Source organism: Entelurus aequoreus, linkage group LG08 (genome assembly GCF_033978785.1).
Source record: "Entelurus aequoreus isolate RoL-2023_Sb linkage group LG08, RoL_Eaeq_v1.1, whole genome shotgun sequence".
In the NCBI taxonomy this organism is placed as follows: Eukaryota; Metazoa; Chordata; class Actinopteri; order Syngnathiformes; family Syngnathidae; genus Entelurus; species Entelurus aequoreus.
In genome coordinates, this window is record NC_084738.1 from 13,215,225 (window position 1) to 13,228,003 (window position 12,779).

Genomic DNA, 12,779 nt, shown 5'->3' on the forward strand with positions numbered 1-12,779 from the left:
GTCCATCCGCCGGACATGGCCCAGCCAGCGGAGACATCGCTGCCTCAGTAGGGAGCACATGCTGGGAAGCTGTGCTCTTTCCAGGACTGATTGGTTTGTAATCCTGTCCCTCCAGGTGATGCCCAGTAGACGCCTAAGGCAGCGAAGATGGAAGATGTTTAGCCGCCGCTCTTGGTGGGAGTAAAGGGTCCAGGTTCACTACCGTACAGTAGAGTGCTGGTGACACAGGCTCTGTAAACCTGCACCTTAGTGTGGATAGTGAGCTTGCGGTTTTCCCATACTCTCGCTGTAAGCTTCCCAAAAGTTGAGGCAGCTTTTCCGATGCGACCACTGAGTTCGGCATCGAGTGACAGGTTGTCGGTGATGGTGGAACCGAGGTAGGTGAAGGTGTTTACGACTTCCGGGGTGTAGTTGTTGATGGTGATAGAGGGGGGTGGTTCAGTTCCCTGTCCCATCGTCTTGGTTTTGCTCAGACTGATGGTCAGGCTGAAGTCCTGACAGGCTTTGGTGAACTGGTCCATTAGGGTTTGCAGGTGCTCCTGGGAGTGTGCTACCACTGCTGCGTCGTCAGCAAACAGCATGTCCCGGATGACGAGTGGCCTGATCTTTGTTTTGGCTTTCAGACGGGCATGGTTGAACAGTTTACCGTCTTTCCTTGTGTGAAGGTAGACTCCTTCAGTTGCTGTACCAAATGCTTGGTGCAGGAGGAGGGAAAAGAAGATCCCAAACGGGGTGGGCGCCAGCACGCATCCCTGCTTGACACCACAGCAGATTTTGAAGGGGTCTGATGTGGACCCATCGAACTGGATGGTGCCATGCATGTCGGTGTGGAAGGACTGGAGGATGCAAAGGAGTTTGGGGGGACAGCCTATTCGTTCAACCAGCTGAAAGAGGCCACTCCTGCTCACAAGGTCGAAAGCTTTCGTAAGGTCAATAATTGCCATGTAGAGTGGTTTTCTCTGCTCTCTACACTTCTCCTGCAGCTGTCTCAGAGAGAAAATCATGTCAGTAGTAGACCTTCCTGCTCTGAACCCTGCCTGAGATTCTGGGTATATTTTCTCAGCGAGAACCTGGAGTCTATTCAGTGCAACTCTGGCAAAGAGTTTGCCGGTAGCATCCCTCATGTCCTGTGGGACAGCACCTTCACTCCAGCACAGACAGAGGAGCTTGTGAAGTTGGTCGAGGAGAGCAGGCTTTCCACACTTGAGGATTTCAGCTGCGATTCCGTCACTGCCAGGTGATTTACCGCATGCTAGGCTGTCAATCGCTTTGCTTAGCTCCTCAGTTGTTGGTTCCATGTCCAGTTCTTCCATTACAGGTTGACACTCAACATGGCGGAGGGCTGCATCGGAGACAGTGTTGTCGCTGGCGTAAAGTTCGGAGTAGTGTTCTACCCAGCGGTCGAGTTGTTTGGAGCGGTCAGTGATGATTTCTCCCAGTGCCGATTTCAGCGGAGCAGTTGTGTGGTGTAATGGTCCAAGCGCCTTTTTGATGCCGTCGTACATGCCTTTGATGTTACCGGAGTCAGCGGCTGATTGGATGTTGCTGCAAAGCTGTAGCCAATAGCTGTTAGCACAGCGACGGGAGGCATTCTGCAGTTTCTTCCTTGATGCCCTGAGAGCATGTAGGGTATTGTCACTCGACGTGCATTTGTAGTTGGTAAGGGCGATACGCTTTTCTTCCAGTATCGGTGCCAATACAGATGCGTTGGCTTCGAACCAGTCATTGGACCTTCGCAATCTTTTGCCAAAAACCGTTAGGGCCGTGGTGTGGATGGTGTCTCGTAAGCCTTCCCAGTACTGCTGGGCAGAGCTGCACTGGGGTAGTTGGTGGAGGGATTCCTCTAAGGCACGGTTGAAGGAAGCAGTTTTAGTTGGATCGGCTGCTTTGCTGCAATCCACACGGGGGGGTCCTTTAGGTTTGGCTCTGTAGATAATTTTTGTCTGCAGTTTGACTTTACAGCAGACGAGGGAGTGATCGGTGTCACAGTCTGCACTGTGAAAGGTACGGGTTTGGAGGACACTTCTGAGGTCAGAGCGCCGTGTTATGATCAGGTCCAACTGGTGCCAGTGGCCAGATCTTGGGTGTCTCCAGGAGACTTTGTGGCGGGGTTTGGACTGAAAGTATGAGTTAGTGATGCAGAGATTGTGAAATGTGCAGAACTCAAGGAGACGCTGCCCATTCTCGTTCATTCTACCAATGACATGGTAACCCAAGCAAGATGGCCAGGAGTTATGATCTGAGCCAACTCTTGCGTTAAAGTCACCAAGCAAGTAGAGCTGATCTTGTTTGGGGATGTTTCTCACAGTCGCCTCAAGCTCATCATAGAATTTGTCCTTTATTTCGTGGGAGGAGCTAAGTGTTGGTGCATACACACTCACCAGGTGGACAGGTCCCATGGTGGTGTTAAGGCAGAGGGTTAAAATTCTCTCTGATCCACCTGTAGGTAGTACTATTGCTCCTAGTAGAGTGTTCTTGATTGCAAAGCCAACTCCATATTCTCTGGTTTCACCCAGAGGCTTCCCCTGCCAGAAGAAGGTGCAATCTCTTTCTCTCAGTGAGCCTGATGAGAGGAGTCGGGTTTCCTGAAGGGTAGAGATGTCTATTCGTCGCTTCAGGAGTTCGTTGTTAATGACTGCAGTCTTGCGGGCGTCGCTTATATCGAGCAGGTTGTCAGTTAGTCCGGGGGTCATGGTTCTGACGTTCCAGCATCCCAGACGTAGTGCTGGAGTCTTTGTTTTATTTGTTTTGCTTGGTGCAAGGTTTACAGCCCACTTGTCAGGAAGAGTCCCTTAGCTTCATGCACCCAATGAAGCAGGCAGGCTGTGGCGGAACAGCACCTAATTGGCTGGGGGCTGCCCAGCTTGAGGCGGGCGGTAGCTGTCCAGTAAGATGAAACATCTCTCCCACCGACGGAGGTAGCCCCTGGCGCCCATCCCTACGCCAAACGAGAAAGGGCTTATAACCGGTAACTGCTGACCTCCCGTGTTGTGCCTTCACTGCACAGTGAAGCTGGAGTTTCCTCTCTAGGGCACAAGAGGCCTGGGCAAGGTGTATGGAGATCCTGTGTTGCCCAAGCAACAGGGCCCCCCTCTCTGCCTTGCTGACGTTGTCCAAAGGAATGGAAAACCAATACATTTGGCGTCAGTTCGGCTGCAGGACATGCCAGAACAGTGCTTCACACACTGAACTACCTAACGGAGTCCAGGCCGGGTTTTCTGTTGGGGTTTGCTCCCTTAGCCTTTTCCATTCCAGAGGATACCCACAAGGCAGTGGAAGGGGGTGGAGGGTGTGTGTGTGTGTGTGTTCTATTTAACCCATAGATGGGGCAGGGGTTGGCGGACGCCAGGGCGTGTCCACACACCGGTGGGCCTGCACGCCTCGCCTCTGGGGCCCACTGCTGCTCCGAGATCCCCTACAGTTTAGCCTGCGTCCGCAAAGACGCAGTTACCGTGCGTGGCCACGAGGAGGCACCACAGGAGTCTTGGTGGTGGAGAGGCTTTGTACCAGCAAGAGGAGGCTTACGCACTCGGCTCCTCTTTTCACCCACCCAGGGGCTAGCTGGCGGCGATAGCTGTAAGCAGAGAGTAGCAAGCAGGGGCAGCATGCACTAACTACAAGCACTTCTGCCACAAATCTAACGCACTGACGCATCACACGCACCCTGTGCGCGAGCACTCACATATATACACGTATACATATCCATATATAGACACACATATTTATACATATACACACATATATATACATGTATATATACTGTATACATACATACACATATATACATACGTATATACACACGTATATACTGTATATACATGTACATATATACATGTATATGTACATATATATTCATATATATATACATATAAATACACATATTTATACATGTATATATATATACACACATATATACATACGTATACACTGTATATACCAGTGGCGTGCGGTGAGGTTAATGTCTGGTGAGGCACGACTACATCATCACAGTCAGATTTACAAACATATGAACCTGCAGTGCAGGTGTACCTAATGTTGTGTCCCTGCGGTCGTTCGCGGCTCCTGCAGCGCGAGCATTGTTGTTTTTGCACTTTTTGGCTTCTCGTTAAGTGACTTTTTTTGTGTGGATTCGGTCTTGCACGTGGAGGGTTTGGGTGTGGGCTTTGGTTGGTGTGGCGCTCCATCGGGCGGTGCATTCTGCGGCGGAGGTGCTTGGCACCAGGAGGCGGGGTTATGAGACGAGCCTCACACAGTGTGTCTTCGTAGCAGTTTTACGAATCCTCAGCACTAAAAATACGTTACACGCATACAGTTGTTGACAAAATACACTGTACATTATATACCTCAGCTAACTAAACTCTGGAAATGTATAATATAATTCATATAGCAATACGGTCTCACTGCACAGCAGCTCAGCAGTTAGCTGAGTCATAGCGCACAATCCATGTTGAGGCACAACTGAGTGACGTGCCTCAACTGGCTGCTGATCACCGCACCGTCTCTTCTCAGTATTTGAACGGCAAATGTGAATATAAAAATAAAAATAATCTAAAACTGGTGAAGTTAAATGGAAAATAACTTTAGTATAATCACTGGATACGTATAACAATTTAATTAATTTTTTTTTCTTTTTACTTTTTTTTTCTTTCCATGATGGCAGGTGAGGCCCCGCCTCCCCTGCCTCTAGTGACTGCACGCCATTGGTATATACATATATACACTGTATATACATATATACATGTACATATATACACTGTATATACATATATACATGTACATATATATATACACACCCATATACATAAATATATATACACGAGTACATATTATTACAATAATATAATGGATATATAATTAATAATTAGAATTGGTTATTAAGAGCATGTGAAAGTTCAAATCCTACTTTGTTTACTCAATCAGAAATATCAAGCAGCTAAAATATGCCAAACATGGATAAGTGTTTTCCCCATTATTCCTTGTAATGGATTTAAAGGGATGTAATTTGTCGTTGGTCTCGCCGAGACCTGGCTCAAACCAGACGATTTTTTTGCGCTAAATGAGGCATCTCCTCCTAACTATACCAATACACATGTTGCCCGACCTCTTAAAAGGGGAGGGGGTGTCCCACTAATATACAATGAAAACTATAATCTTACACCTAACCTAAATAATAAATATAACTCGTTTGAGGTGCTCACTTTGAGGTTTGTCACACAGCTGCCTATCCACCTGGCTGTTATCTACCGCCCCCCTGGGCCCTATTCGGACTTCATCAGTGAATTCTCAGAGTTTGTTGCTGATCTAGTGACGCACGCCGACAATATAATCATAATGGGGGACTTTAATATCCATATGAATACCCCATCGGATCCTCCATGCGTGGCGCTCCAGACTATAATTGATAGCTGTGGTCTTACACAAATAATAAATGAACCCACGCATCGCAACGGCAATACGATAGGTCTAGTGCTTGTCAGGGGTGTCACCACCTCTAAAGTTACGATACTCCCGTACACTAAAGTAATGTCCGATCATTACCTTATAAAATTCGAAGTTCTGACTCATTGTCAACAAACTAATAATAATAATAATAACTACTATAGCAGCCGCAACATTAATGCTGCCACAACGACGACTCTTACTGACCTACTGCCTTCGGTAATGGCACCATTCCCAAATTATGTGGGCTCTATTGATAACCTCACTAACAACTTTAATGACGCCCTGCGCGACACCATTGATAGTGTAGCACCGCTAAAGCTAAAAAGGGCCCCTAAAAGGCGTACCCCATGGTTTACAGAAGAAACTAAAGCCCAGAAATTATCATGTAGAAAGCTGGAACGCAAATGGCGTGCGACTAAACTTGAGGTTTTCCATCAAGCATGGTGTGATAGTTTAATAACTTATAAACGCATGCTTACCTCAGCTAAAGCTAAATATTACTCAAATCTCATCCACCTCAACAAAAATTATCCTAAATTTCTGTTTAGTACAGTAGCATCGCTAACCCAACAAGGGACCCCTCCCAGTAGCTCCACCCACTCAGCAGATGACTTTATGAATTTCTTTAATAAGAAAATTGAAGTCATTAGAAAACAGATTAAAGACAATGCATCTCAGCTACAACTGGGTTCTATTAACACAAATACGACTGTATATACGACGAATACCGCCCTCCAAAATAGTTTCTCTCTCTTTGATGAAATAACATTGGAGGAATTGTCAAAATGTGTAAATGGGACAAAACAAACAACATGTTTACTTGACCCAATTCCTGGGAAACTTATCAAGGAGCTTTTTGTATTATTAGGTCCATCAGTGTTAAATATTATAAACGTATCACTTTCCTCTGGCACTGTTCCCCTAGCATTCAAAAAAGCGGTTATTCATCCTCTACTCAAAAGACCTAACCTCGATCCTGATCTCCTGGTAAACTACCGGCCGGTGTCCCACCTTCCGTTTATCTTGAAAATCCTCGAAAAAAATTGTAGCACAGCAGCTAAATGAACACTTAGCGTCTAACAATCTCTGTGAACCTTTTCAATCCGGTTTCAGGGCAAATCACTCTACGGAGACAGCCCTCGCAAAAATGACTAATGATCTATTGCTAACGATGGATTCTGATGCTTCATCTATGTTGCTGCTTCTTGATCTTAGCGCCGCTTTCGATACTGTTGATCATAATATTTTATTAGAGCGTATCAAAACGCGTATTGGGATGACAGACTTAGCCTTGTCTTGGTTTAACTCTTATCTTACTGACAGGATGCAGTGCGTCTCCCATAACAATGTGACCTCGGACTATGTTAAGGTAACGTGCGGAGTTCCCCAGGGTTCGGTTCTTGGCCCTGCACTCTTTAGTATTTACATGCTGCCGCTGGGTGACATCATACGCAAATACGGTGTTAGTTTTCACTGTTATGCTGATGACACCCAACTCTACATGCCCCTAAAGCTGACCAACACGTCGGATTGTAGTCAGCTGGAGGCGTGTCTTAATGAAATTAAACAATGGATGTCCGCTAACTTTTTGCAACTCAACGCTAAGAAAACGGAAATGCTGATTATCGGTCCTGCTCAACACCGACATCTATTTAATAATACCACCTTAACATTTGACAACCAAACAATTAAACAAGGCGACTCGGTAAAGAATCTAGGTATTATCTTCGACCCAACTCTCTCGTTTGAGTCACACATTAAGAGTGTTACCAAAACGGCCTTCTTTCATCTCCGTAATATCGCTAAAATTCGTTCCATTTTGTCCACAAGCGATGCTGAGATCATTATCCATGCGTTCGTTACATCTCGTCTCGAATACTGTAACGTATTATTTTCGGGCCTCCCTATGTCTAGCATTAAAAGATTACAGATGGTACAAAATGCAGCTGCTAGATTTTTGACAAAAACAAGAAAGTTTGATCATATTACGCCTATACTGGCTCACTTGCACTGGCTTCCTGTGCACCTAAGATGCGACTTTAAGGTTTTACTACTTATGTATAAAATACTACAAGGTCAAGCTCCTGCCTATCTTGACGATTGTATTGTACCATATGTCCCGGCAAGAAATCTGCGTTCAAAGAACTCCGGCTTATTATAGTGATTCCCAGAGCCCAAAAAAAGTCTGCGGGCTATAGAGCGTTTTCTATTCGGGCTCCAATACTATGGAATGCCCTCCCGGTAAAAGTTAGAGATGCTACCTCAGTAGAAGCATTTAAGTCTCATCTTAAAACTCATTTGTATACTCTAGCCTTTAAATAGACTCCCTTTTTAGACCAGTTGATCTGCCGTTTCTTTTCTTTTCTTTTCTACTCTGCTCCCAATACCGGGGTGGACCGCTAGCCTGTCCATCAGATGGGGACATCTCTACGCTGCTGACCCGTCTCCACTCGGGATGGTTCCTGCTGGCCCCACTATGGACTGGACTTTCGCTGATGTGTTGGACTTTCACAATATTATGTCAGACCCACGCGACATCCATTGCTTTCGGTCTCCCCTAGGGGGGGGGGGGGGTTACCCACATATGCGGTCCTCTCCAAGGTTTCTCATAGTCATTCACATTGACGTCCCACTGGGGTGAGTTTTCCTTGCCCGTATGTGGGCTCTGTACCGAGGATGTCGTTGTGGCTTGTACAGCCCTTTGAGACACTTGTGATTTAGGGCTATATAAATAAACATTGATTGATTGATTGATTGAATTTGGATTTTGTTAATGTTTATTGGATGTTTTTTATGATATCCACAAAGTTCAATCAGCAGGTTGTGTTATGTGAGATCATGTTTGTGCGGGTTGATTTTTTTTCTGCACCATGATTAGGGAGAATTGTTTGGATTGGGTAATGTAAAATATGCTGTGCAATTAATGGTTGAGGTACTATTTTTAGCCACCAGACGGCGACAAAATGACAGCTATCAGACTGCTGAGAGACGCCAGCTGGGCGCATTGGACCCGCGGGCCGTAGTTTGGCCACACCTGGGCTAAATTATTATTTGTGTATAAAAGAGTCGTGTTTGACTGTGGACTCGGTGAAGCTCACCAGTTCGTGGTCGTTTACCACCATCAGCTGGATGTATTTGGTCTCTGACTGCACGGTGCGCTGACCGCCACGCACCTGAGAGGTAGAAAAGTAACACACATACACATGATATTTTAAAAAACAGTTTACATATATCGACAATATTGTCATTTTTATGCTGATGAGATATCAATTACAAGGATTTTCCCTTTAAATTATGATCAGCATTGGCAATATAATGGTGTTTTTTTGTGATGAAATTTAATTTGAAGTCAAAACAATTAATCAAAATGTATATAAATATGTAATATCATAAATATTTATAAAGGTTTTTTAAAATATATATTGTTCAGAAATATAACACATTTTTCATATATTTTCACAAATTAATTTACAAACCCCAAAACCAGTCAATTTGCTAATCCTTTTCAACCTATATTCAATTGAGTAGACTGCAAAGACAAGATACTCAACGTTCGAACTGGGAAACGTTATTTTTTGCAAATATTAGCTCATTTGGAATTTGATGCCTGCAACATATTTAAAAAAAGCTGGCACAAGTGGCAAAAAAAGACTGAGAAAGTTGAGGAATGCTCATCAAACACTTATTTGGAACATCCCACAGGTGAACAGGCAAATTGGGAACAGGTGGGTGCCACGATTGGGAATAAAAGTAGCTTCCATGAAATGCTCAGTCATTCACAAACAAGGATGGGGCGAGGGTCACAGCTTTGTGAACAAATGCGTGAGCAAATTGTCGAACAGTTTAAGAACATTTCTCAACCAGCTATTGCAAGGAATTTAGGGATTTCACCATTTACGGTCCGTAATATCATCAAAAGGCTTACAGAATCTGGAGAAATCACTGCACATAAGCGATATTACGGACCTTTGATACCTCAGGCGGTACTGGATCAAAAAGCGACATCAGTGTGTTAAGGATTTCACCACATGGGCTCAGGAACACTTCAGAAAACCACTGTCAGTAACTACATCTGTAAGTGCAAGTTAAAACTTCACTATGCAAAGCGAAAGCCATTTATCAACAACACCCAGAAACGCTACCGGCTTCGCTGGGCCCGAGCTCATCTAAGATGGACTGATGCAAAGTGGAAAAGTGTTCTGTGGTCTGACAAGTCCACATTTCAAATTGTTTTGGGAAACTGTGGACGTTGTGTCCTCCGGACCAAAGAGGAAAAGAACCATCCGGATTGTTATAGGCGCAAAGTTGAAAAGCCAGCATCTGTGATGGTATGGGGGTGTGTTAGTGCCCAAGGCATGGGTAACTTACACATCTGTGAAGGCACCATTAATGCTGAAAGGTACATACAGGTTTTGGAGCAACATATGTTGCCATCCAAGCAACTTTATCATGGACGCCCCTGCTTATTTCAGCAAGACAATGCCAAGCCACGTGTTACAACAGCATGGCTTCATAGTAAAAGAGTGCAGGTACTAGACTGGCCTGCCTGTAGTCCAGACCTGTCTCCCATTGAAAATGTGTGGCGCAATATGAAGCCTAAAATACCACAACGGAGACCCCCGGACTGTTGAACAACTTAAGCTGTACATCAAGCAAGAATGGGAAATAATTCCACCTGAAAAGTTACAAAAATTGGTCTCCTCAGTTCCCAAACGTTTACTGAGTGTTGTTAAAAGGAAAGGCCATGTAACACAGTGGTGAAAATGTGACAACTTTTTTGCAATATGTTGCTGCCATTAAATTCTTAGTTAATGAGTATTTGCAAAAAAAAAATTTACGTTTCTCAGTTCGAACATTAAATATCTTGTCTTTGCAGTCTATTCAATTGAAGATAGATTGAAAAGGAATTGCAAATCATTGTATTCTGTTTTTATTTACGAATTACACAACGTGCCAACTTCACTGATTTTGTGTTTTGTATGATTGTTTAAATGATCTATTATTGAAGTCAAGCTGAGTTTAGATAAGTTAAATTGAAAAAAATATAATATTACAATTAATAATATTTAATTAAAAATGCAATACATTGTTATTCGACAAAACATTACTTGCATTGTGACCTATTTTGGCTTTAACTCGAAATGAAATACTTCAATAGATACTGTTAAGGAATTTAATCACATCTGTGATTGTTAGGATAGGATGGACTTTATTAATCTCACAGTGGGGAAATTCTGTGGTTGCAATGCAAAAAATAAAACAAAACATAATAAAAAATGAACAACTAAAACAAGTAAAAATAATAACTAGTATCATACAGTACATACATAACCTCAGTTTAAGAGTGCATCAAATTAATAATTGCACCAAATACAAACAACAATTTAAAACATATATTTATACATATTAGTAAATTGATGATTTAGATGAATGACCCTGGAGCAAAAATTTAATATTAATGACAAAATAAACTAAATTATAAGAGTGGGCGTGACTGACTTGTCTTTTTGAGCGTCTCAAGCTGTTGGTAAGCTTTGTTTTCTCCTGTGCAGACAAGTCGTCTCCATCCCGCCTCTTCCCATCTCCCACATCAACTCCGCTGCCGCCCGTCTGCACTTCAGGCTGGGTTTGATTCACGGTGCATGCTGGGAAACGCAGTCAGAGAAGATTGAGAGTAAAGAAAACCAAGGCTGAGTCATCGTGGGTGTATTTTGGGTGAGCACTCATATGCAGGAGAAATCAATTGCACACGAGCCAAGGAGGCTAAATGAGGTAGCGAGGATCAGGTAACAGGAAGGAAGGTGAGGACACGACTGGATAAGGAGGGAAGTGTCATCCATCAGGAGAAACTGTCATACCTGAGCGAGGAGGCGGGAGGAGGTGGATGTCAGGCAAGCGGTACACAATGTGGTCCACCTGCAATGCAACAAAAATATTCCATTGGTAAAACTTATGTATACTTGTGGGGATGCTACTCACATTTTACACTACACTTAAGGTGACAAATAGGAAGTGGAAGCGTCTAGAGATAGTGCCAAGGAGAAGGCAAAGCTCGAAAACCCTTTTCCAACATTGAAGTCAAAACTTCTCGGTGAAATACGTAAAAGACAATACGTCTTTTGCACATTGCACATTATCCAATAACCAACTTTGCTAAATACAATTGAAAAAATCACTATTACAATAAATTACAAATGTCATTTAAAAAATACTTTAAAAATTACCCTAATCAATTTAAGAAAATTGTATGAGAATTATATTATATTGGAACAATTATATAATTAATCATTTTACTATTTTGAAATAATGTATACATCTTAAAAAATATTTTTATTACACAAAACAAATACAATTATTTTGAAGGAATGACCTATAATATGAAGAAATATATACACATTTACAATTGTACTATTTTTTTACAATTTTAAATATATACATTTCAATTTTAATTATTTATAAAAAGCAATAATTTTCAAATATTTTTAATACACACAACATACATACATTAAAAGTAAATACTTGTGAAATATGGATTAATTGTACTATTTTAAAATGTATACATTTTAGAAATATTTCTATTACACAAAACAAAACAAATATGACAATGAAATAACCATTTATTCGTAGTATAGTATGTACTGTAGAAAAGTAAGTCCACTTCACTGTTCAAACTGCTACACTTTTCTAAAAGTGGAGCCCTCGTAAGTCAACTTTTCACTGTTAGTGAAAAGTGCCCAGTTACGCCAACATGAACATACATGAACCCAAAAGGGTTTTCCTCAACATGCGCTGTACAATTGGTCCACATAATTGGTTCCGGACATGTTCGCAATAAACAAATAAGTAGGAATTATTCATTAGAAATCTAATATTTTCACGGCTAGAGCATTTAAAACCTTTTTACAAACTTTTCCAACATTATTAGAGCCCTCTAGACATGAACTAACACCCCTTAGTCACATTTACACTATTTTAATCCAATATAGTAATGATGCCTGAGGCTGAGCCAATCAGTGGCCACAATACTGAACTCAGTCCTCTAATTGGTTTGGTCTCCTCTCGTGGTCAATAACACTGTGGTAATAATATTTTAAGTTTATTAGGCCATTTGTATGCTTGGAAATGCTTCATTCAGGACCAAAACATTTTAAAATATTCAAAATCAAAATACTAAAATATAAACAAAATCTGCTATGTGGTGAAGGTGCAATACTTGAAGCACTCTGTAGCGAAGAACTATTGTAGTAGGGATGGAAATCTAAAAAACAACAACTCACGATTCATTCTGACTCTTGGGATGACATTTAAAGTCAGAATCAATTCTCGATTCAACATGA

General features: G+C 42.5%; 1 protein-coding gene across 3 annotated transcripts in view; it reads right to left on the reverse strand.

Moving 5' to 3' along the window:
* Positions 1 to 12,779, reverse strand: part of LOC133655431 (disintegrin and metalloproteinase domain-containing protein 11-like) — a 52,711-nt gene that overhangs the window by 24,019 nt on the left and 15,913 nt on the right. For all 3 annotated transcript variants that reach the window (XM_062055608.1, XM_062055609.1, XM_062055607.1), the window contains exons 8-10: positions 11,301 to 11,358; positions 10,942 to 11,087; positions 8,541 to 8,615 (exon numbers count right to left, since the gene is read on the reverse strand). In XM_062055608.1, the coding sequence (XP_061911592.1) occupies positions 8,541 to 8,615; positions 10,942 to 11,087; positions 11,301 to 11,358 (279 nt within the window). The remainder of the gene's footprint in view (positions 1 to 8,540; positions 8,616 to 10,941; positions 11,088 to 11,300; positions 11,359 to 12,779) is intronic.